Here is a 26,559-nt window from a genome sequence, read left to right as displayed (position 1 = left end):
AAACTTGTTCTGCATTATTACCAGTGTCTATAGTTGAAAATTTTAGATAGTGTCTGTATACATTATCCACCTTTAAGTGTGAATAAAAAGATAAAAAAAAGTAGATACTGAAGCACTTGTATTTACAATACAACTTTTTTATCGTATATAATTATGTCCAAATATGCAATTTTAAATATCATGTACCAGGATATTTTCTTCGCATACAGCTTGACATGCAGGAACGGCAGAAGTTTGATGAGATATTTGAGCGTGTGTTAAGTGAGCTGCAGCCAGTGTGTCTTGCTGAGCAGGAGTTTTGTATTGCCTTCTTCAACTTAAATGCTGCAGGAAATGAGGTTAAGCTTTTGTCATTGTATGTAGTTTTTGTGAAGACAGTGCCTCTTAACCAAATACTGTAATGAAAGAGAAAACCTGTTCTAATGTTTCAGTTTCATAGTACTATTTTATATTTTCATAAATTTAAAACTGCAAAACTTACATAAATGAAATGATAAATTAATAATAAATCTTCGGGAAAGTAAAAATTTGCATAAATAGTACAAAATTTGATTTTTTCACATTCTTTTCTTTCTTTCAACGTACCAGCTGTATCCCACTGAGGTAGGGTGGCCCAAAAGGAAAAATGAAAGTTTCTCCTTTTAAATTTAGTAATATATACAGGAGAAGGGGTTATTAGCCCCTTGCTCCCGGCATTTTAGTCGCCTCTTACGACACGCATGGCTTACAGAGGAAGAATTCTGTTCCACTTCCCCATGGAGAATTTTTTCACATCTTTATAGGAATATGAATTTTGTTTTTTAATTTGTATAACCCCCAAAAGATTTATTAAATATTCAGGGGCAGGAGACCATGCCAAAAGTATTATATCAGACAGGTACAGCCCCTTAACCCTTTGACTGTTTTCGACGTATAAATACGTCTTACGAGCCAATGTTTCTGACGTATATATACTCAATAATTCTAGCGGCTTCAAATCAAGTGGGAGAAAGCTGGTAGGCCCACATGTGAGAGAATGGGTCTGTGTGGTCAGTGTGCACCACATAAAAAAAATCCTGCAGCACACATTGCGTAATGAGAAAAAAAAAACTGATCGTTTTTTTGGAATAAAACGCCGACTTTGAGGTGTATTTTCGTATAGTATTTATCATTGTATTCGCGTTTTCATGGTCTTAGGTGATAAAATGGAAAACATATTACAGAAATAGAGATGATTTTCATTACTTTTACGATGAAAACGACCTTGAAACTAAGCTCAAAGTAGCGAAAATGTTCGATTTTTACCAATGTTGAAGAGTAAATAAATCACACCACACGTCCAATACACGTCAACTAGGGAGTCTAATATTCTTTCACTAGTGCACTGATATTATTTATACCATTTTTACAATAATGCAGTCGTCTGCATAACAGTAAATTTTGTATTTTTTTGTATGAATAAAAAATCAAAATAAAAAGCAATAATAATATAAGAGGGGCCTAGAGATGTGACTAATGAACAGAGCATATGTTATTTTAGTGCCACGAATGTCTACCTTGTTTATTCTGGACCCTATTTTGAAATTGGCATCTTTTTTATTTTGCGTGAAATTGGCCAAATTGCCAATTTCTGACCACCATATTGGGTAGTCCAAATTAGTAAATGGGAGGTTTCTTGTACTCAGCTGATAGATAAAATGGAGTTCTAAAGAAATAGCTATGAGTTTGTTCAACTGGAACAATGGAATTGGCTGAAAATTGGGCTCAAAGTCGGCGAAATCGCCGATACGCATATGTCGCCGAGACCGCTAACTTCGCGGGACCATAATTCCACGAGTTTTCGACCAAATATCGAACTTTTGGTGTCATTACCATCGGGAAAAGATTCTCTATCATTTCATAAGAAAAAATCTTTTTTTTTTTTTCAAAAATTGAGCGACATAGAATGACAGTTTCAGAGAGGGGCCTGAAACAGTCAAAGGGTTAAATCTGGCACTCTTGGGGCTGAGACTATGTCAGTTTTAAGAATTATTCAGTTTTGATGTAATTAATAAATATCCGGTACCTAATCATGGGTCTAGTTCCCTCAATAGCCTATGCAGTAATGAATATTTTGTGTTGCATTAACACAAAATTTGAGTGTAAAATAATGAATAAAGAGGTACAGTACTATGACTGGAGCTACACACAAATAAACCGCACTTATAAGACTGAAAATTACAGCAACATTTCAGCCCATCCAGTTAATGACTTTAGTTAATGGTCCAAGTTGGGCCGAATCATTGCCATGGGTTTCAGTCTCCCAATTGCAGGTTATCTTTGTATAAATGAATATTAATATACTGTATAGGTTGAGCAAGTATACATGGTAAAGGCAAACATAGGAATCCCATATTCCATATCAAGGCTATCTGCTGAGAGAAAATGGAGGAGAGAGAGGAGGGAAGAGAAAGAGGGTGAGAGATTTCTTTGTTGGCAAATTAGTGTGAGTTGTTTGTATTTTATTTTAAAAGTTTTGTTTTATATAATTTTTTTACTGAGCAAATAATGGGCAAAGAAGGGAGGCAGGAGATGCTGTCTCATTAGAAAACATATTTTGAGTAGTGTTCAGCTGTGTGTCAGGCTAGAGTGTCTTACATTTTAAATAACTTTCAAAAGAGTACTTTTTTTATGGCCAACTCTGAGGCCTGGTCTCAGATCGGGCTGCTGGGGCGTTGATCCCCGGAACCCTCTCCAGGTATACCCCAGGTATCTCCCACCAAGGCAAGGTCACCAAAAAAACAAAGTTTCATTTTACATTTAGCAATTTATATAGGAGAAGGGCTTACTAACCTTATGTTCACAGCATTTTAATTGCCTCTTGCAACATGCATGGCTTAGAGGAAGAATTTTTTTTTTCCACTGCCCCTTGTAGATGAAAGAAAAAATAAATAAGAACAAGAACTACTAAGGAAGTAGAAGGAAGATGGGTGTGTGTACAAATACATGTACATGCCTGTATAGTGTGACCCATACGTCAGTAGTAGCAAGCTTTACCTTTTATCTTGCATATTTATGAAACAGTAAGAAGATGCCAGCAATCCTACCATTATTTAAAACAGTTTACAAGAAAAGAGTATTTTTTTTTTTTTTTTTTTTTTTTTTTAAACAATTCGGCCGGAACCCACCGAGGCAGGGTTTTCTGCATAATGCCCTTAAACAGGACATCTCCGCTGCCTCCAACCGTCTCCTCGCTGCTGCATTTACCACCCAAGCTTCACACCCATATAAGAGTGTTGGTACTACTATACTTTCATACATTCCCTTCTTTGCCTCCATAGATCGTTTTTTGACTCCACATATACCTCAACGCACCACTGCCGACACGTCAACTCCCAAGTATCAACATATCATCAGCAAAAAGTAACTGTGTCAATTCCCATTTTGCCCCATAATTTAATCCCACCCCTCTCCCAAACACCCTAGCATTTACTTCCTTTACAACCCCATCTATAAATATATTAAACAACCATGGCCGGGAAGTAGTCTTATAAAAACTCTTTACAGCAGCAACATCTGAAGCCTTTTCTAAATCCATAAATGCAATAAAAACTTCCCTATCTTTATCTAAATACTGTTCACATTTGCTTCAATGTAAACACCTGATCTACACATCCCCTACCCACTCTAAAACCTCCTTGCTCATCCGCAATTTGTCTTACCTCTAATTCTTTCAATTATAACCCTACCGTACACTTTTCCTGGTATACTCAGTAAGCTTATTCCTCTATAATTTTTACAGTCTCTTTTGTCCCCTTTCCCTTTATATAAAGGGACTATACCTCTCTGCCAATCCCTAGATTCCCCTCTTTCATACATTTATTAAACAAAAGTACCAAGCTTTTAAAAATCCCATCAGTTCCAGCTGCTTTACCCCCTTTCAACGTAACCTCACGTACCTCCCCCACACTTACATTCTGCTCTTCTTCACTCCTAAAAGATGGTATACTACCAGTGCAAAATTACTGCCTCTGTTTCTTCCTTAAGTAAAATATTCTCGCCAAATACCTCCATCTCCCCATCTACTAACTCCCCTACTCTGTTTTTAACTGAAGATGTTTAACTCACTCCAAAATTTTTTCTTATTTTCATTAAAATTTCTTGACAGTGCCTCTCCCACTCTATCATCTGTGTACAACCTTTCTTTTATACATAACACTTCTGTACATGCTACTGTATAACCACAAACTTCTGTGTGCACTAGCCATTTCTGCCAATAGTCGCTTATATCTCACCCGAACTTCCTCCTCCCTTAGTTTATACACTTTCACCTCCCTCTTACTTGTTGTTGCCACCTTCCTCTTTTCCCATCTACCTCTTACTCTAACTGTAGCTACAACTAAATAATGATCCGATATATCAGTTGCCCCTCTATAAACATGTACATCCTGGAGCCTACCCATCAACCTTTTATCCACCAATACATAATCTAATAGGCTACTTTCATTACGTGCTACATCATACCTTGTATATTTATTTATCCTCTTTTTCATAAAATATGTATTACTTATTACCAAATTTCTTTCTACACATAGCTCAATTAAAGGCTCCCCATTTACATTTACCCCTGGCACCCCAAATTTACCTACTACTCCCTCCATAACATTTTTACCCACTTTAGCATTAAAATCCCCAACCACCATTACTCTCACACTTGATTCAAAACTCCCCACGCATTCACTCAACATTTCCCAAAATCTCTCTCTCTCCTCTACACTTCTCTCTTCTCCAGGTGCATACACGCTTATTATAACCCACTTTTCACATCCAATCTTTATTTTACTCCACATAATCCTTGAATTAATACATTTATAGTCCCTCTTTTCCTGCCATAGCTTATCCTTCAACATTATTGCTACTCCTTCTTTAGCTCTAACTCTATTTGAAACCCCTGACCTAATCCCATTTATTCCTCTCCACTGAAACTCTCCCACCCCCTTCAGCTTTGTTTCACTTAAAGCCAGGACATCCAGCTTCTTCTCATTCATAACATCCACAATCATCTCTTTCTTATCATCTGCACAACATCCACGCACATTCAGACTTCCCACTTTGACAATTTTCTTCTTCTTATTCTTTTTAGTAATCTTTACAGGAAAAGGGGTTACTAGCCCATTGTTCCCGGCATTTTAGTTGACTTTTACAACACGCATGGCTTACGGAGGAAAGATTCTTATTCCACTTCCCCATGGATATAAAAGGAAAATTAATAAGACCAAGAACTATTAAGATAAAATCAAAGAAAACTCAGATGAGTGTGTATAAATAAATGTGTACATGTATGTGTAGTGTGACCTAAGTGTAAGTAGAAGTAGCAAGACATGCCTGTAATCTTGCATATTTATGAGACAGACAAAAGACATCAGCAATCCTACCATCATGTAAAACAATCACAGGCTTCGTTTTACACTCACTTGGCAGGACGGTAGTACCTCCCTGGGTGGTTGCTGTCTACCAACCTACTACCAGAGTATATACCAGAGTATACTACCAGAGTATATATATATTAATTAAGAGTATATATTAATTAAAAAGAATTCCTAAGTTCTTCCTTGTTGCAAGTACAGTTAATGTTTTTCACTAGCACTTCTAAATGAGGATAGAGTACTGTATATATACAGAGAATTACACTTAAACTCCTTCTCCTGTATAAATTACTAAATGTAAAAAGAAGAAAAGCCTTATGAGGTTTTCTTCTTTTTCGAGTCACCCTGCCTCACCAGCATGTTAAAAACAAAAAAAAATCATATTTACTCTTTACTTGCCATGGGGACTCATACGTGTCCCTCTTTGACATGATTGATGGTCAGTGAAAAACAAACGCTATGGAAAAGCTCAAAACACAGTTTAACAGTTGAAAAGTCCAGTGTAAATAAAGTAATGTCTTCGGCACCATTAAAATAAAACTGTGTATTTTAAAAGGGCTTGAGTTTGAAGGATTTATGTATGCATGAGTGCAGAATTTAAAGATTTGAACCAATACAATGCCAGAATTTTTTATAGTATTAAATACATTGCTTGCATTACTTTGTTAAATATGTAAGTTGTATAAGAATTTATTTAAAGTGCAGTATTACAGAAAATTTACATACAAAAAAAAATTGAGACACTCTTTCGAGATTTTCTACCTGCTTTTTGTATAAATTAAGAAAAGGAGAGCTTGAAGAATATTTTTTTTCTTCCCTGTGATGCAGAAAGCACCATCATCACTAGCAAGCACCCCAGGCTCTAGTGGAAGTGAAGAGAGTAGTGGATCTGGAGCTGGGCCAACAGGAACACCAGGATCAGGACATGCTCGTCCATTCAACAGAGAAGTGCGATCTATGATGGCAGCACTTTTTACAACTCTTGAGCAGCAGCTTGCCTCTTTCATAAATGCATATGACCGTGCTGATTCATAGTAAGTTAATGTCTCTTCTGAAGGCGCAAATGGTGAATAGTGAAAATTATTATTATAGGTCTTTAAAAGAAAGCACTACAGCTTCTCCTCACCTAATGATGGAGTTCTGTTCCTAAGTCAGTCCACATTGGTACACGAATTCATCACTAAGTGAGGAACATACTAAAATGGTAGTGGGTTTGTGTCAACCATCTTTGACATTGTTTTAATGTCACCTTTGCACCATTTATAACATTTCTGGTATATTTTAAAGTGTTTATACAGTAGTGTACTGTATATTGTAATGAACAGAATAGAGGAAATCAGCTCTAATATACATTATTTAGGTATGCATACTGGTCAGAGAGCCCGTCATAAGTCCAAGTCGTCAGTAAATGAGTACATTTCTAAGTGAGGACAGGCTGTACTATGTTTATAAGCTGCAATCATATAGTTTCTTAATATATTTTACTGTACTAGTTATATTTCCAGGACTTGAATCTTATTTTAAAGTTTTTTAATGCACTATAAACAGTGTTTTAACATAAAGCTTGTATTCCAGCTGTTGTCTGTACATCTATGTACGTCTAAGTGAACACGTATTAACTGCTGAAGATACTGGCTCTTTCTTGAGTACTACTTTTGGTTCATGTTTGGTTCAAGCAAAACGCAATTTTGATCGATTCATGAATTCACAGCTTCAGTCTATACAAGAATGTCGAGTTGCAAGGAAAAAGTGTGGCATCATTCCTTTTATTACTAATTTTGAGGTGAGACATTGCATAAAATTTTTTAGTGAGAATTCTAGTGAGACATCTTGTAGTTATTACACTGAAGAACCTCCTAATTTAATACAGAAACATAAAAAATAAGAATTCCCTAATTTCAAATATCATCTCAAAAACCATAATACAGTGTACTGTACTATGAAACTCCACATTTCTTGACCAAATTTTACCAGGTACATAGAAACCTTCCAAACCTACACCAAATAAATACAGTATATACCAAAGATAAAGTAACACCCGAGAAAATAATCGAAATTGCACGGGTGTTATACACAACTAACACAAGTGAGTACACATTGTGATGCGGCAGACGTCACAGTTCCTTCTCTCCTCTACTAAATGCGGTATCATTGACCCCACATGCTTAGATTACAGCAAATGTAAGCTGAAGGCTTACATTTGCTGTGTGGTTAGTGTTGAATTATTGTTATATGATCAAAAGAGTGCTGGATAGGGAAATTGCTAGTCCTCACCTTTTCACTAGGATCCAAGTCAGAGACAGCAGCTAAGTTTAGACACTGAAGTGAGAGGGGATTGTATGCTACTGCTAAACTTTTTTTCATTGCCTTTACAATTTTTACTGTTTTATTTCACGTCTTATCGACTACCACACCACCTGACACTTCCACATAGAGTTTGCAAATGATGTCACAGGGTAAACATCTGGCATGTTGGCTGTCTAGCATGTCAGTGATAGTGTTTACCTCTCCTGAGTCTCAAAATACTGTGTATATTTGCAGCATAATACTGTACATTGCTACTACTTAAACTACATGCACAGATAATATTTATTTATTATTTATTATCACACTGGCCGATTCCCACCAAGGCAGGGTGGCCCGAAAAAGAAAAACTTTCACCATCATTCACTCCATCACTGTCTTGCCAGAAGGGTGCTTTACACTACAGTTTTTAAACTGCAACATTAACACCCCTCCTTCAGAGTGCAGGCACTGTACTTCCCATCTCCAGGACTCAAGTCCGGCCTGCCGGTTTCCCTGAATCCCTTCATAAATGTTACTTTGCTCACACTCCAACAGCACGTCAAGTATTAAAAACCATTTGTCTCCATTCACTCCTATCAAACACGCTCACGCATGCCTGCTGGAAGTCCAAGCCCCTCGCACACAAAACCTCCTTTACCCCCTCCCTCCAACCCTTCCTAGGCCGACCCCTACCCCGCCTTCCTTCCACTACAGACTGATACACTCTTGAAGTTATTCTGTTTCGCTCCATTCTCTCTACATGTCCGAACCACCTCAACAACCCTTCCTCAGCCCTCTGGACAACAGTTTTGGTAATCCCGCACCTCCTCCTAACTTCCAAACTACGAATTCTCTGCATTATATTCACACCACACATTGCCCTCAGACATGACATCTCCACTGCCTCCAGCCTTCTCCTCGCTGCAACATTCATCACCCATGCTTCACACCCATATAAGAGCGTTGGTAAAACTATACTCTCATACATTCCCCTCTTTGCCTCCAAGGACAAAGTTCTCTGTCTCCACAGACTCCTAAGTGCACCACTCACTCTTTTTCCCTCATCAATTCTATGATTCACCTCATCTTTCATAGACCCATCCGCTGACACGTCCACTCCCAAATATCTGAATACGTTCACCTCCTCCATACTCTCTCCCTCCAATCTGATATTCAATCTTTCATCACCTAATCTTTTTGTTATCCTCATAACCTTACTCTTTCCTGTATTCACCTTTAATTTTCTTCTTTTGCACACCCTACCAAATTCATCCACCAATCTCTGCAGCTTCTCTTCAGAATCTCCCAAGAGCACAGTGTCATCAGCAAAGAGCAGCTGTGACAACTCCCACCCTGTGTGTGATTCTTTATCTTTTAACTCCACGCCTCTTGCCAAGACCCTCGCATTTACTTCTCTTACAACCCCATCTATAAATATATTAAACAACCACGGTGACATCACACATCCTTGTCTAAGGCCTACTTTTACTGGGAAAAAATTTCCCTCTTTTCTACATACTCTAACTTGAGCCTCACTATCCTCGTAAAAACTCTTCACTGCTTTCAGTAACCTACCTCCTACACCATACACTTGCAACATCTGCCACATTGCCCCCCTATCCACCCTGTCATACGCCTTTTCCAAATCCATAAATGCCACAAAGACCTCTTTAGCCTTATCTAAATACTGTTCACTTATATGTTTCACTGTAAACACCTGGTCCACACACCCCCTACCTTTCCTAAAGCCTCCTTGTTCATCTGCTATCCTATTCTCCGTCTTACTCTTAATTCTTTCAATTATAACTCTACCATACACTTTACCAGGTACACTCAACAGACTTATCCCCCTATAATTTTTGCACTCTCTTTTATCCCCTTTGCCTTTATACAAAGGAACTATGCATGCTCTCTGCCAATCCCTAGGTACCTTACCCTCTTCCATACATTTATTAAATAATTGCACCAACCACTCCAAAACTATATCCCCACCTGCTTTTAACATTTCTATCTTTATCCCATCAATCCCGGCTGCCTTACCCCCTTTCATTTTACCTACTGCCTCACGAACTTCCCCCACACTCACAACTGGCTCTTCCTCACTCCTACAAGATGTTATTCCTCCTTGCCCTATACACGAAATCACAGCTTCCCTATCTTCATCAACATTTAACAATTCCTCAAAATATTCCCTCCATCTTCCCAATACCTCTAACTCTCCATTTAATAACTCTCCTCTCCTATTTTTAACTGACAAATCCATTTGTTCTCTAGGCTTCCTTAACTTGTTAATCTCACTCCAAAACTTTTTCTTATTTTCAACAAAATTTGTTGATAACAGCTCACCCACTCTCTCATTTGCTCTCTTTTTACATTGCTTCACCACTCTCTTAACCTCTCTCTTTTTCTCCATATACTCTTCCCTCCTTGCATCACTTCTACTTTGTAAAAACTTCTCATATGCTAACTTTTTCTCCCTTACTACTCTCTTTACATCATCATTCCACCAATCGCTCCTCTTCCCTCCTGCACCCACTTTCCTGTAACCACAAACTTCTGCTGAACACTCTAACACTACATTTTTAAACCTACCCCATTCCTCTTCGACCCCATTGCCTATGCTCTCATTAGCCCATCTATCCTCCAATAGCTGTTTATATCTTACCCTAACTGCCTCCTCTTTTAGTTTATAAACCTTCACCTCTCTCTTCCCTGATGCTTCTATTCTCCTTGTATCCCATCTACCTTTTACTCTCAGTGTAGCTACAACTAGAAAGTGATCTGATATATCTGTGGCCCCTCGATAAACATGTACATCCTGAAGTCTACTCAACAGTCTTTTATCTACCAATACATAATCCAACAAACTACTGTCATTTCGCCCTACATCATATCGTGTATACTTATTTATCCTCTTTTTCTTAAAATATGTATTACCTATAACTAAACCCCTTTCTATACAAAGTTCAATCAAAGGGCTCCCATTATCATTTACACCTGGCACCCCAAACTTACCTACCACACCCTCTCTAAAGGTTTCTCCTACTTTAGCATTCAGGTCCCCTACCACAATTACTCTCTCACTTGGTTCAAAGGCTCCTATACATTCACTTAACATCTCCCAAAATCTCTCTCTCTCTCCTCTGCATTCCTCTCTTCTCCAGGTGCATACACGCTTATTATGACCCACTTCTCGCATCCAACCTTTACTTTAATCCACATAATTCTCGAATTTACACATTCATATTCTCTTTTCTCCTTCCATAACTGATCATTTAACATTACTGCTACCCCTTCCTTTGCTCTAACTCTCTCAGATACTCCAGATTTAATCCCATTTATTTCCCCCCACTGAAACTCTCCTACCCCCTTCAGCTTTGTTTCGCTTAGAGCCAGGACATCCAACTTCTTTTCATTCATAACATCAGCAATCATCTGTTTCTTGTCATCCGCACTACATCCACGCACATTTAAACAACCCAGTTTTATAAAGTTTTTCTTCTTCTCTTTTTTAGTAAATGTATACAGGAGAAGGGGTTACTAGCCCATTGCTCCCGGCATTTTAGTCGCCTCATACGACACGCATGGCTTACGGAGGAAAGATTCTTTTCCACTTCCCCATGGACAATAGAAGAAATAAAAAGAACAAGAGCTATTTAGAATAAGGAGAAAAACCTAGATGTATGTATATATATATATATGCATGTGCGTGTCTGTGAAGTGTGACCAAAGTGTAAGTAGGAGTAGCAAGATATCCCTGTTATCTAGCGTGTTTATGAGACAGAAAAAGAAAACCAGCAATCCTACCATCATGCAAAACAGTTACAGGTTTTTGTTTCACAGTCATCTGGCAGGACGGTAGTACTTCCCTGGGTGGTTGCTGTCTACCAACCTACTACCTACAGATAATGTTAACACATAATAATATGTAAAAATTTAATGCTGATGTAAGAAGCCACCCATAGTGTTGTTTGGGCCTAAATATCTGGTGGTGTATTTCTTTGTATATAAGCATTAATTGCAGCTTGTAAGGCTGTATGCAAAGTTATTATATTTATGTAAAATGCTGTATATAAATAGTGATTTCCTTTTAATAATGAAGATTTAATTGTTGTAATATTTACAGGAATTTGCAAAAACAGCTGAAAGTGTTTTCAAGAAGAGTGAACGTCGTGCCGACCTAGACAAGTGGTACATTAGACTAGTGTCAGCAATGTTTGATTATATTCCAAGGGTTGCTGTTGAACATCAAAGAACACCACCAGAGGTGATCAAAATGGGTGTGTACAGTAATGTCTTATTGCAAATGAAATGAAATCCACAAATAACATAATTAGTAAGTACAAACATTCATGACTCGCCCATTTTATTGATAAATCTATTTATTTTGCAAGAAATTTCCAGTGGTAAAGGTACATTATATAGGAATTTACTAGTCTTTACTGTTTAACAGTGTACTGTATATTGAAAAAAATATCTTTTAGGTTATCTTAAAGGAGAACTGAAGTCAGTACCTGGCTGGAACAATCCACAACTAATCCACAGTATGTTAAAAAAAAAAAAAGTCGGCATTTTGGTCTGTCCCTGATCATTATTGGATTGAAACTGGTTCAACTTCAGGTTTAGGATGGCCTAAGGCATCCTTTAAAATTTTCTTTACTAATTGTGGGTAGTTATGAATAGTTACTATAAATATACTAAATTATACTCTTGGCTCATATTAAAGCATACTTCCTTCATCAGAGAACTATCATGTACTGCACCAATTGATGTTTCAACTCAAGCTCCCGGGAATGGAAACACAGAAAAAAGAAGCTAAGCAACGTTACCAAGAAGCACTTGCTGCATACGTTACGCAATATTTTGGCAGGCCACTCGAGAAGCTAAACGTATGTTGTAATGTTCCTACTACTTTGCAGATGGTTTTAATTTTGAGTAATGTTACTAAAATTTTCTTATAAGTGATAATGTAACTATTCATTATTGGCTGGCAAGATTTTTTTTTTTTTTTTTAACAAGTCAGACGTCTCCCACCGAGGTAGATATGTTTATTAATACAGTGTTATTTTCACATTTTCTCTAGCTATTCTTTGATGGAGTGACAGCTAAAGTTGCCAGTGGAGTTAAGGAGTCAGAAGTTGGATATCAACTAGCATTTAGTAAACAGGAACTGAGAAAAGTTATCAAGTAAGTTTAAACAGTAGAGAAGACTTCCTCACTATATAGTTTTCAGAAGGGACTCTCTACCTAAATTTTTTTGGAGTCTTTCAGCTACTACACTTTCCTGCAGCACTTACTATGTTCTCGAGCCATTTTTTTTTTTATCTATAACAGTGATAGTTGCTAACATTTATATTTTAACAGTGATTGACATTGTATGCATTTTTTTATTTTACATTATCCCTTAAACTGTCCAAACATAGATTACATTTACGTGCGTAGTGCTCCGAATGTAGAGCTACGTTTTTTTACATGTTTTCAAGTGGAGAAAATAGAGATCAGAGCACTACATATGTGAATGTAGATCTACATTTGGACAGTTTAAGTGTTAATTTTGTGTTATTTTCAGTTCAAACTAATACATATATACTCTTTCTGTTCTGTTTTCATCTGACACTTTTTAATTTAAATCTTTTTTTTAATAAAAACGACTAAAAAAAACTGTCATAGATTAAGACAGTCATTTGTGATTATAGCAGCCCTCAATATCATTCTGAACTACATTCTAATCAGTAAGGCCCAAGGTTGCCAAGGACGTGGAGAAAGCATTCGACACAGTCTGGCATGCAGGGCTCAAGTACAAGCTATGTAACCTTTTTGACCTTTCTCCGAATGTCAAAAAGTTATGTAACTTCCTTGATGGCCATATGATGCTAATTAAGTTCAAAAACTGTCTCTCCAACTCCTTCACCCTTCACGTGGGAGTACCCTAACACTCAGTACTCTCTCCTAGTCTGTACACCCTTTACACAAACGACATACCTGACCCTGAACATCAAAACACGCACTAGCATATGCAGATGATGTCACACAACTCAAAGCACGTAAAAACTGCAGATACTTATCACCAAGAGCACAACCTGAGGTCAACATGATTAGTTCCTGGGAGATACTTTGGCACATTAAAACCAATGCCAGCAAGTCCCAAAAGGATGCCCACCACTACCTGTTGAACTCAGAACCACCACTACAGGAACACCCATTCCGTGAACACGAAACACCAATATTCTTGACTCCAATCTGACTCCACACCCACATCAGTGGGTGGACCTTTGAAGACATTCAGTTTCTAAACGGCCAACCTTCCATATTTCCTCTACATCATTTAAAATATCATCGAGAAACAGGCAACAGGAAACCTGCACACGACACACTGGCATCTTTGTTGCCAATCTTTTGTCACCCAAATCCAGACCAGCTCTTCAGAAACAATTCATGCAGTCATGCAGTTAGCACAGCCAACAACTTTTTCTCTCTACTCTGCCAACCAATGCCATGTAGCTGGGTCTAGCCCTAGCTCTTTTTTCTCAAACTCCTATCATTTCACCTACCCTGCTACTTTACCACTATCCAAATCTCCCGTTCACCCTCATGGGTCTTACCTGAGAGTATCCTGCCTGTCTGTCTGTCTGTCTGTGATTATTGCATACCATTTATAGTGTAATTCTCCCTTTCATAGTTCTTCAACTTAGTAATGGCACTGTTATGGGTAGCGTAACACACTATTTGCCAATTTTATAATTTAAAAATTGGGGGTATCATCGTAAGACTTTTTTTCTTGCAACATCCAAATTCACTGCACCTGACCCTATTTGATGCTCTGAGTATTCTTAATCAAAAGTAGAATACAGGATTTTTAAATTATACCAATTTTTTTTTTATCTCATAAATACCTTAAGATAATCCCTCATTGAACATGTGGCCACCTGAGAGCAGTGTCAGAATATCCCTAAGAAAAGATTACATTAATGATAAAATATGATTTTTCTTTCATGAAAGTTTGCAATAGTTCCTGGCAAATTTCTCAGATTTTTCTTCTAATCATTGGACATTTGGTTTTTGTAAAACATTATACACGGTACATTTGTAGTCTTATGGCCAGTCTATGTAACCTAATATAGCTAATAATGCTAAATTTGTTTAAGTTGAAAATTATTTTAAATTGTTTCCAATTCTACATAAATATTTTCTAGATACATGTACGTAGGTTAGTAGACAGCAGTCACCCAGGGAGGTAATACCATCCTGCCAAGTGAGTGTAAAATGGAAGCCTGTAGTAATTGTTTTACATGATGGTAGGATTGCTGGTGTCTTTTTTCTGTCTCATAAACAAGCAAGATTTCAGGTATGTCTTGCTACTTCTACTTACACTTAGGTCACACTACACATACATTAATAAGCACATATATACACACCCCTCTGGGTTTTCTTCTATTTTCTTTCTAGTTCTTAATCTTGTTTATTTCCTCTTATCTCCATGGGGAAGTGGAAGAGAATTCTTCCTCCGTAAGCCATGCGTGTTGTAAGAGGCAACTAAAATGCCGGGAGCGAGGGGCTGGTAACCTCTTCTCCTGTATGTATTACTAAATGTAAAAGGAGAAACTTTCATTTTTCCTTTTGGGCCACCCTCTCTCTGTCTTTCTCTCTGTCTCTCTCAGTCTCTCTCTCTCTCTCTCTCTCAGTCTCTGTCTCTCTCAGTCTCTCTCTCTCTCTCTCTCTCAGTCTCTCTCTCTCTCAGTCTCTCTCTCTGTCAGTCTCTCTCTCTCTCTCTGTCTCTCTCTGTCTCTCTCTCTCTGTCTCTGTCTCTCTCTCTCTGTCTGTCTCTCTCTCTCTCTCTGTCTCTCTCTGTCTGTCTCTCTCTGTCTGTCTCTCTCTCTGTCTGTCTCTGTCTGTCTCTCTCTGTCTCTCTCTCTCTGTCTCTCTCTCTCTCTGTCTCTCTCTGTCTCTCTCTCTCTCTCTCTGTCTCTCTCTGTCTGTCTCTCTCTCTCTCTCTCTGTCTCTGTCTGTCTCTCTCTGTCTGTCTCTCTCTCTGTCTCTCTCTCTGTCTGTCTCTGTCTCTCTCTCTCTGTCTCTCTCTCTCTGTCTCTCTCTCTCTCTCTCTCTCTCTCTCTCTCTCTCTCTCTCTTTCTCACACACACACACACACAGATGACGTGAAGTTGATGAGAAGAATTAAATCGGACGAGGATGAGGCAGGACTGCAAAGAGACCTGGACAGGCTGGACATGTGGTCCAGCAACTGGCTTCTCGAATTCAATCCAGCCAAATGCAAAGTCATGAAGATTAGGGAGGGGCAAAGAAGACCGCAGACAGAGTATAGGCTAGGTGGACAAAGACTACAGACCTCACTCAGGGAGAAAGACCTTGGGGTGACCATAACACCGAGCACATCACCGGAGGCACACATCAACCAAATAACCGCTGCAGCATACGGGCGCCTGGCAAACCTGAGAATAGCGTTCCGATACCTTAATAAGGAATCGTTCAAGACACTGTACACTGTGTATGTTAGGCCCATACTGGAGTATGCAGCACCAGTCTGGAACCCACACCTGGTCAAGCACATCAAGAAGTTAGAGAAAGTACAAAGGTTTGCAACAAGGCTAGTCCCAGAGCTCAAGGGAATGTCGTACGAGGAAAGGTTAAGGGAAATCGGACTGACGACACTGGAGGACAGAAGGGTCAGGGGAGACATAATAACGACATACAAGATACTGCGGGGAGTAGACAAGGTGGACAGAGATAGGATGTTCCAGAGAGGGGACACAGGGACAAGGGGTCACAACTGGAAGCTGAAGGCTCAGACGAGTCACAGGGACGTTAGGAAGTATTTCTTCAGTCATAGAGTTGTCAGCAAGTGGAATAGCCTAGCAAGTGAAGTAGTGGAGGCAGGAACCATACATAGTTTTAAGAAGAAGTATGACAAAGCTCAGGAAGCAGAGAGAGAGAGGATCCAGTAGCGATCAGTGAAGAGGCGGGGCCAGGAGCTGAGTCTCGACCCCTGCAACCACAATTAGGTGAGTACACACCCTCCCTACCTACCTACGTACTGGAGTTCTATGACATGGTGACAGCAGTAAGACAAGAGAGAGAGGGATGGGTGGATTGCATTTTCTTGGACTGCAAGAAGGCGTTTGACACAGTTCCACACAAGAGATTAGTGCAAAAACTGGAGGACCAAGCAGGGATAACAGGGAAGGCACTACAATGGATCAGGGAATACTTGTCAGGAAGACAGCAGCGAGTCATGGTACGTGGCGAGGTGTCAGAGTGGGCACCTGTGACCAGTGGGGTCCCACAGGGGTCAGTCCTAGGACCAGTGCTGTTTCTGGTATTTGTGAACAACATGACAGAAGGAATAGACTCCGAAATGTCCCTCTTTGCAGATGACGTGAAGTTGACAAGAAGAATCCATTCGATCAAAGACCAGGCAGAACTACAAAGGGATCTGGACAGGCTGCAGACCTGGTCCAGCAATTGGCTCCTGGAGTTCAACCCCACCAAGTGCAAAGTCATGATGGAGTACAGTCTAGGGGGCCAGAGACTACAAGCCTCACTCAAGGAAAAAGATCTTGGGGTGAGTATAACACCAGGCACATCTGAAGTGCACATCAACCAAATAACTGCTGCAGCATATGGGCGCCTAGCAAACCTCAGAACAGCATTCCGACATCTCAATAAGGAATCGTTCAGGACCCTGTACACCGTGTACGTTAGGCCCGTATTGGAGTATGCGGCACCAGTTTGGAACCCACACCTAGCCAAGCACGTAAAGAAACTAGAGAAAGTGCAAAGATTTGCAACAAGACTAGTCCCAGAGCTAAGAGGTATGTCCTACGAGGAGAGGTTAAGGGAAATCAACCTGACAACACTGGAGGACAGGAGAGATAGGGGGGACATGATAACGACATACAAAATACTGAGAGGAATTGATAAGGTGGACAAAGACAGGATGTTCCAGAGATGGGACACAGCGACAAGGGGACACAGTTGGAAGTTGAAGACACAGATGAATCACAGGGATGTTAGGAAGTATTTCTTCAGCCACAGAGTAGTCAGGAAGTGGAATAGTTTGGGAAGCGATGTAGTGGAGGCAGAATCCATGCATAGCTTTAAGCAGAGGTATGATAAAGCTCAAGGTTCAGGGAGAGTGACCTAGTAGCGTTCAGTGAAGAGGCGGGGCCAGGAGCTTGGACTCTACCCCTGCAACCTCAACTAGGTGAGTACACACACACACACACACACACACACTAACAAACAAACCCCCCTACCTACACCTACCTACCTACCTACACCTCCCACCCTCCCTCCCTCCCTCTGGGTTTTCTTCTATTTTCTTACTAGTTCTTGTTCTTGTTTATTCCCTCTTATCTCCCTGGTAAAGTGGAACAAAATTCTTCCTCCATAAGCCAAACATGTAGTAAGAGGCGACTAACCTGCTGGGAGCAAAGGGGCTAGTAACGCCTTCTCCTGTATACATTACTAAAGTTAAAATGTAAAACTTTCGTTTTCCTTTTTGGGCCACCCTGCTTTGGTGGGATATGGCAGGTTTGTTGAAAGAAGATGTAAATATTTCATACACTCACTTTTCAGGTTGTGTATTAATAATAATTTCATATAAGTAATCTAAATATATTGGGAATAGAAATTTCTTTGAAGTTTGCTATTTTTTCAAATATTAAACAATTTTCTCAAAATTCTGACCACCTGTCTCCCTCAACGAAGACTTGCTATATTACTGTAAGATAAATGAACAGATAAATGTCTGTTAAATAGCAGGGAATTGATGGTAAATAATGACATTCTACAAAGTGTTCTAGACAGTATGAAATAGCTTTAATATTTATTTATAATACTACTGTCTTTCCAATATGCCAGAGAATATCCTGGAAAAGAGGTGAAGCGAGGATTGGAGCAGTTGTACAAGAAAGTGGAGAAGCATCTTTCTGAGGAGGGTAACTTACTCCAGGCAAGTTCTCTTATGGTCCTCTTAAAATTAGCATCACTAGCCCCTGCATTCCTCAGTCTTTGCCATTGTTAATTGTATTTCTCTTTGTTTTTTACATCTTCCTATTACAGTAGAGCCCCACTTATACAGCAGGTTAGGTTCCAGGCTACTGCCGGAAAGCAGACATTGCTGGAAAGCAGAATGCCATTTGTTTCCACTTATAAATGTCAGATAATAAATTTACACTAACATATATTAAGTTAGCAATAGAACAAGGCATTAAAAACAATAAAAAGTAAAATACACACACAGTACACTCATTATTTACCTCAAAATATTTGTAGTCTTAATGTAGGGTGAGAAGTGAGTAGTGTTTATTGTAAGAAGTTAGGTGTGGTAGGAGTGGTAGCCAGCCAGGCCACCCCACCCCATCCACACTTAATATACTCGACATTTAAAGAGCCCTGGAGTGATAAAATGCATATACAGTACAGTGGACCCCCGCATAACGATCACCTCCGAATGCGATCAATTATGTAAGTGTATTTATGTAAGTGCGTTTGTACGTGTATGTTTGGGGGTCTGAAATGGACTAATCTACTTCACAATATTCCTTATGGGAACAAATTCGGTCAGTACTGGCACCTGAACATACTTCTGGAGTGAAAAAATATCGTTAACCGGGGGTCCACTGTACACTCATTACTTACCTTAAAATATTTGTAGTCTTAATGTAGGGTGAGAGGTGAGTAAACGAGATTAAATGAATAAACGAGAGAGAGAGAGAGAGAGAGAGAATGAGTACATGAGAGAGGACAGATGTGACTTTTGTAAACAAACCAGCCAAACACGTATGGTTTTAGTTCACTCTGGCAGGCCAACTGGAAAAACATCTCATATTTACGTTAATTTGTTCTATTGTGGGTATATTTATCATGTTTATATGTTATGTAGCATGTTTATTATATAATTTTGAAAAAATATATCATAGATGGATTAAGCAAAATGTTTATATTAACATTTTATATGATACAGTGGACCCCCGGTTTACGATCAGCTCCCAATGCGACCAGTTATGTAAGTGTGTTTGTATGTGTATGTTTGGGGGTCTGAAATGGACTAATCTAATTCACAATATTCCTTATGGGAACAAATTCGGTCAGTACTGGCACCTGAACATACTTCTGGAATGAAATAATATCGTAAACCGGGTGTCCACTGTATATATAAAATAACTTTAAAACACTTGAAATTTTGGAAAGTTTCCAAACATAATGGAGAGATGCAGTGCTAATGGAAAATGTAAACAAACTGCATGGCGCGCTCTGTATTAGAAAGACAGGGAGCCGTATAGAGAGTTTTGGTCATAATTTGAAATTGCCGTATTAGCGGAATGCCGTAAAGCGGGGCCCTACTGTATTCCCAACTACATTGATGTGTATTAGTAATGTCAAGTTATTTATTTTAGCATTATAATTGAATAATGAATGACCACTAATCAGCCTTTCTCAACAGCATTTAGACTTTGTCAGCCTCTTAACTCATCTTGGCATGTGATTTAAAAGTTTTTTTTAATTACTTAAATTATTTCAATTGTAAATAGCAAGCTCACTTGCTCACTCTCTTGCTTGCTCTCCCTCTCACTCTTGCTTGCTCACTCTTGGTGTCTCGTTTGTTTGCCCTCTCTTGCTCTCTTATTCTCTCTCTCGTTTGCTCTCATTCACGCTTGTTTGCTCTCGTTCACTCTCATTTGCTCTCTCACTCTCTTTCCTTTGTCATTCTGTACATCAAAGAACAATGTGTTTATGCTAGTTTCTTGCTTTAAACTGAGTTTAATATAAAAATGTGAAGCTGTATTTTAATATTCCAAAATCAGTATTCAGTTTATTCTTTGTAGGTTGTGTGGCGTGCCATGCAAGAGGAGTTTATCCGGCAGTACAAGCTGATAGAGGATCTCATTCACCGTTGCTACCCAGGAGCTATGATCAACCTGGAGTTTTCTATTGATGATATCCTGAACTATTTTTCAGACATTGCACAGTCTCATTAATTAGAAGTTTATACTATTGTATATAAAATATGCAGTACTGTAAGATAATACTATCTACATACATGCAGTACTGTACTGTATATAATAATGTAAACTTGAATAGTCTTCAAAACACAATGTCTCACAACCCCTCTGCTTTTCCTGGTAAGTAAACCTAGTGTGATTTACCACCATTTAAATATTCTGTCTGGGCTACAATCAAATTATTTCATCGATGCCACAGTTCATCCTCTGCCACACAAGCTAATTCTGGTCCTGGAACCAACCAAAATCATCTCTATTTCAGTAGTACCAACCAAAATCATCTCTATTTCAGTAGTATGTCTTCCATTCTATCAAACGATACCAATAAATCATAGTCAATAAAATCATTAAGAACTATCCTATAAAAAACCTCAAAATTGCTTTAAAACAAACACAAGGTTAAAGATCTGCTTTTCTCATCATACACTGCATATGGCAGGACTTGTTTTGTTTATACTATGACCACATCGCACAGACCCATTCTCTCGTGTCTAGGCCAAAAATTTTCATTTCCAGCTTATCTAAGTAAGCTGAGCTCAAAACATAGATCTACATGAGTAACTTTGACATCAGTAATGTAAAGCTATGCAAAAGACAGTGAAAGGGATAATGGTGAGGATATTTCCTCATTCATCAAAATTAATTTAAATGTTATATGACTCAATGAGTTTAGCACTCTTTTAGAAATAAAATAGGTGCTGTAAAACCCATACAGGTTTAGCTCTTATGAATATGCAGTGATAATAATAAAAGATTTTGGCACTGTATATCCCACTGGGGTTTAGTACTATCTTGTGAATATAATTTATATTAAATAAAATAATAAATTTGTCCCATGACTTTCATTGCTCCAAGTCCATACAGAATTAGCTTCACTGAACTTCTTTTGGGGTGCTGTATAACCCATGTTGGTTAAGCATTTGTCTGTGAATGCAGTAATTATTCACTAATCCCCTTCAAGGGAATAAGACCTTGATGCCAGAGAAGGGCTCTATATCCGAAGAATTGGAGCTACCCATTCTTGTATCAAACCTGGTTACCTTTCATTACTCAGGTGCAGTATGATTTTTATTGGCTTAATGTTTCCCACACTGGATGGTTGCATATTCATTAAGCGCAAACAACTTGTCATTTGCTGGGCCACTGTTCAGAGCAATAAAATTTCAGGCTGCAAAAGTTACACACTTAGTGCCTTTCACTCTTTCCACCCTTTGGTCTGAGTTCATTACCAACAAACTGTTATTAAAAAAAAAAAAAACTCCCATTTGCATTTCTGGCACACCTGTCATCATTGATGGTTGTAGAAAATGACACTTGCACAATTAAGTATAAAACAAAGTTTGAACATGATCATAACATGGAGGCACACTTAGCACCAGTTGAAAAATATTGTTGGCAGACACCTCATGATTGGTTCCCCTCAAGGGAGGTTCCTTGATGCTGGTGAGGGGCTCTTAATCTTGGGAATTGGATCTGTGCTCCAGTTCCCTGAATTGAGCCTGAATACCTTCCATCCCTCCCCCCCAGGCACTGTATAATCCTACAGGTTTAGCACTCCCCTATGATTATAATAATCATGATTGGTTAGTCAAAAAACACAAATTTCTTTCTGATCTCTCCTTTCGTCTCTTGATGCCCTCTAGTTGCCCTCTCTTTGGAAAACTCCACCTTCAATTTTTTAACTAAGATTGAATTATTACACCAACTTTGACTTGCGTCATTAGCATGTTAACATACCCTTCACACTACTGTTAACCAATGTCATTACCGCTCTGCCTTGTAATGCTGTAGTATTGTGTGACCTTTGACAATAGTTTGACCATGCTATTGTGGTAAAAAAGATGGATATAATTAAAAATAAAAATCAGAACTTTTAAAAACACTTATGTCTCTGTCATAAGGCTGTCATCATTTATTTATTATTGATGTCCCAATTAATTATTATTATAATAAAAAAGAAGCACTAAACCACAAGGTCCATACAGTGCTACATGTCCCAATTAAGGTATGTAGCTCTAGTGTGGTACACCAGCATTGAAAGTTTGAATTCAACTCAAAATGGTTATTATACACAAACCTTAGAGGGGAAAAAAATGACATTCACTATAGTATACTCCTTTGGGGAATACCCAACAGCAGCAACCACAGCCACAGCAACTGCAGCAACCTCACCAACCTTTGCAACTGCAGCCAGAGAATAAGGTTTTATTAGATAAAGATCATATAAAATTAAACACTAAATTTGAAAACATGGGACTCATCAAGACATGTATGAAAATTTGTGTGCTGCTCACCCTGACAAGTACTGTTGACACAGACACCCTGAGATTAGTCGTCTCAGTCTCACAAGTGGTTTTTAGGACATATTTCCAGAAATAATAAATGTATGGAAGTGGGTAAGGTACCTAGGGATTGGCAGAGAGCATGCATAGTTCCTTTGTATAAAGGCAAAGGGGACAAAAGAGATTGCAAAAATTATAGGGGGATAAGTCTGTTGAGTATACCTGGTAAAGTGAAATTGAGACACATGTGCATCATCTGGGTATCTTTATTGTAGACGTTTCGCCATCCAGTGGCTTTATCAGTACAAATTCCAGGACATAACTTGAAGACAGGAAAACTATGTACAGAAGATGAAGTAATCAGTCCCTCAACCTAGCAGTAGGTGCGAAGAGCACCATAGTCGTGGGGATCCCGTGAGAATCCCCACGACTATGGTGCTCTTCGCACCTACTGCTAGGTTGAGGGACTGATTACCTCATCTTCTGTACATAGTTCTCCTGTCTTCAAGTTATGTCCTGGAATTTGTACTGATAAAGCCACTGGATGGCGAAACGTCTACAATAAAGATACCCAGATGTTGCACGTGTCTCAATTTCATCTTGTCGGTATTGTATACCATTCTTGTACAACCTGGTAAAGTGTATGGTAGAGTTATTATTGAAAGAATTAAGAGTAAGACGGAGAATAGGATAGCAAATGAACAAGGAGGCTTTAGGAAAGGTAGGGGGTGTGTGGACCAGGTGTTTACAGTGAAACATATAAGTGAACAGTATTTAGATAAGGCTAAAGAGGTCTTTGTGGCATTTATGGATTTGGAAAAGGTGTATGACAGGGTGGATAGGGGGGGCAATGTGACAGATGTTGCAGGTGTATGGTGTAGGAGGTAGGTTACTGAAAGCAGTGAAGAGTTTTTATGAGGATAGTGAGGCCCAAGTTAGAGTATGTAGGAAAGAGGGAAATTATTTCCCAGTAAAAGTAGGCCTTAGACAAGGATGTGTGATGTCACCGTGGTTGTTTAATATATTTATAGATGGGGTTGTAAGAGAAGTAAATGCGAGGGTCTTGGCAAGAGGCGTGGAGTTAAAAGATAAAGAATCACACATAAAGTGGGAGTTGTCACAGTTGCTCTTTGCTGACACTGTGCTCTTGGGAGATTCTGAAGAGAAGTTGCAGAGATTGGTGGATGAATTTGGTAGGGTGTGCAAAAGAAGAAAATTAAAAGTGAATACAGGAAAGAGTAAGGTTATGAGGATAACAAAAAGATTAGGTGATGAGAGATTGGATATCAGATTGGAGGGAGAGAGTATGGAGGAGGTGAATGTATTCAGATATTTGGGAGTGGACGTGTCAGCAGATGGGTCTATGAAAGATGAGGTGAATCATAGAATTGATGATGGGAAAAGGGTGAGTGGTGCACTTAGGAGTCTGTGGAGACATAGAACTTTGTCCTTGGAGGCAAAGAGGGGAATGTATGAGAGTATAGTTTTACCAACGCTCTTATATGGGTGTGAAGCGTGGGTGATGAATGTTGCAGCGAGGAGAAGGCTGGAGGCAGTGGAGATGTCATGTCTGAGGGCAATGTGTGGTGTGAATACAATGCAGAGAATTCGTAGTTTGGAAGTTAGGAGGAGGTGCGGGATTACCAAAACTGTTGTCCAGAGGGCTGAGGAAGGGTTGTTGTGATGGTTCGGGCATGTAGAGAGAATGGAGCGAAACAGAGTGACTTCAAGAGTGTATCAGTCTGTAGTGGAAGGAAGGCGGGGTAGGGGTCGGCCTAGGAAAGGTTGGAGGGAGGGGGTAAAGGAGGTTTTGTGTGTGTGGGGCTTGGACTTCCAGCAGGCATGCGTGAGCGTGTTTGATAGGAGTGAATGGAGACAAATGGTTTTTAATACATGACGTGCTGTTGGACTGTGAGCAAAGTAACATTTATGAAGGGGTTCAGGGAAACCGGCAGGCCGGACTTGAGTCCTGGAGATGGGAAGTACAGTGCCTGCACTCTGAAGGAGGGGTGTTAATGTTGCAGTTAAAAACTAGTGTAAAGCACCCTTCTGGCAAGACAGTGATGGAGTGAATGATGGTGAAAGTTTTTCTTTTTCGGGCCACCCTGCCTTGGTGGGAATCGGCCAGTGTGATAATAAAAAAAAATATTTCCAGATACAGTTGATCTTGCAATAAATTCATAACTACATACACAAAGGACTGACTGACTTGGTGGTGGAGACTATGCTACTAAAAATCTCTTGATTTTACCCAAGCAAACTAGATTTCTCTAGTCCCTCTCTTCTAGACACCACGTGCAGTGAAGGACTTATTTCTGCAAGTACTCAGATGGTATTAGTATCCCTGCCTACCCCTTAGAGATCCCTGAATTCAGTGGGTATTCCCTAAGCAATATTTGTGCAGTAAGTGACACTAGCTTCTAGACTAATACTTAAGAGGAGATGCCTGCAAATATTACCTTATAGTGGCATCTGCCCGCTCATAACCCACAGTTCAAATAATCCACATTCCTCAGAATATTGTTGACCAACTATACTAAGAGAAATGAAAGGTATTGTCTTACTGTGGGGGACCTGGACAGAGACGAATATCCACAGTACGTCGAGAAGCCTCTATGATTCTTAGTTCCACGGGCCAAGTATTTTGAAGACGTGGGGCACCGAGCTGTAGCTCCTGGCACGTTGTTGTCAACACGGTGTCTAGTCCAAGAAGGCAGAGCTAGCGTCTTCTCTGACCCACTCCATTCAAGCGTGGGGCTGCCAGTTCTCCTTAGTTAATATAACCAAATATTCGCCTATATTAAGACCTAAGCCTACCTATGTTAAGGTCTAAGGCTACATTATTAATATCTAAGGTTACCTCACTAATTCTGTTAGTTATTACCAGTATAATCCTACCTAAACCTTACTTGAAGGGTAAATATGTCAGTACGTACAATCTCACTGCCTCCACCAACTAGTGTTATGTTTGGGTGAATGTTAAGGGTTTGTAGAGCTCGTGTGCTGTGAACCCATCCATGGAATTTTTGGGAGACCCAATAAATTTCCACAACATGGCTGCATTTTATTTTCAGGAACAGATATACAAACTTTGGTATAATGCTACCACTCCATGACCAGTCTCCAAACATCACCAGTGTTACCATTCCATGACCACAGTCTCCATACACTACCAGTGTTGCCACCACCACAAGACCACACATTACCAGAGCTGTTGTCACTACCACAAGCCCACACATCACCAGCATTGCCACATATCACAAAGTCACACAAGTGTTATCACCACCATAAGGTCACACATAATCAGTGTTGCCACCAAAAGGTCACACATCACTAGTGTTGCCACCTCCACAAGGTCATAGTCTCCACACATCACTAGTAGTGCCAACACAAGGTCACATCACCAGTCCACCAAGACGTCACATAGTGCTACCACCACCATAAGGTCACAATCTCCACACATCACTATTAGAGCCCATACAAGGTCACAGACTCCACACATCACCAGTGGTGCCAACACAAGGTCGCATCACCAGGCTACCAAGAGGTCACACCACTGGTGCTGCCACCGCTACAAGGTCACAG

The 26,559-nt window shown here is 39.4% G+C and overlaps 1 protein-coding gene and 1 long non-coding RNA gene across 8 annotated transcripts in view; one reads left to right on the top strand and one right to left on the bottom strand.

Annotated features, from left to right (window-relative positions):
* The window catches only part of Sec3 (exocyst complex component Sec3), a 62,222-nt gene extending 40,698 nt beyond the window's left edge, over positions 1-21,524 (top strand). For 5 of the 6 annotated variants that reach the window (XM_053786844.2, XM_053786843.2, XM_070093027.1 and 2 more), the window contains exons 12-19: positions 210-338; positions 6,213-6,418; positions 6,960-7,167; positions 11,797-11,950; positions 12,414-12,559; positions 12,754-12,857; positions 18,549-18,639; positions 20,516-21,524. In XM_053786844.2, the coding sequence (XP_053642819.1) occupies positions 210-338; positions 6,213-6,418; positions 6,960-7,167; positions 11,797-11,950; positions 12,414-12,559; positions 12,754-12,857; positions 18,549-18,639; positions 20,516-20,668 (1,191 nt within the window). In that variant the 3' untranslated portion in view covers positions 20,669-21,524. Of the gene's footprint in view, positions 1-209; positions 339-6,212; positions 6,419-6,959; positions 7,168-11,796; positions 11,951-12,413; positions 12,560-12,753; positions 12,858-18,548; positions 18,640-20,515 lie in introns of those variants that run through there. The other variant, XR_011393047.1, reaches the window with a different exon arrangement.
* Positions 257-26,330, bottom strand: LOC128695903 (uncharacterized). Of its 2 annotated transcripts, none has more exons than XR_011393048.1 (3): positions 25,539-26,330; positions 22,770-22,876; positions 257-395 (listed from the first exon to the last, which is right to left on the bottom strand). It is a non-coding gene; the product is annotated as an uncharacterized lncRNA (long non-coding RNA). The 2 variants fall into 2 exon arrangements; XR_008408081.2 differs by having other exon boundaries at positions 25,911-25,934.
* Positions 26,331-26,559: the final 229 nt, after the last annotated feature.

The sequence above is a fragment of the Cherax quadricarinatus genome, chromosome 41, assembly GCF_038502225.1.
Source record: "Cherax quadricarinatus isolate ZL_2023a chromosome 41, ASM3850222v1, whole genome shotgun sequence".
Taxonomy (NCBI): Eukaryota; Metazoa; Arthropoda; class Malacostraca; order Decapoda; family Parastacidae; genus Cherax; species Cherax quadricarinatus.
The sequence above is the reverse complement of the archived record's forward strand: the minus strand, read 5'-3'. Positions and strand labels throughout refer to the sequence as shown.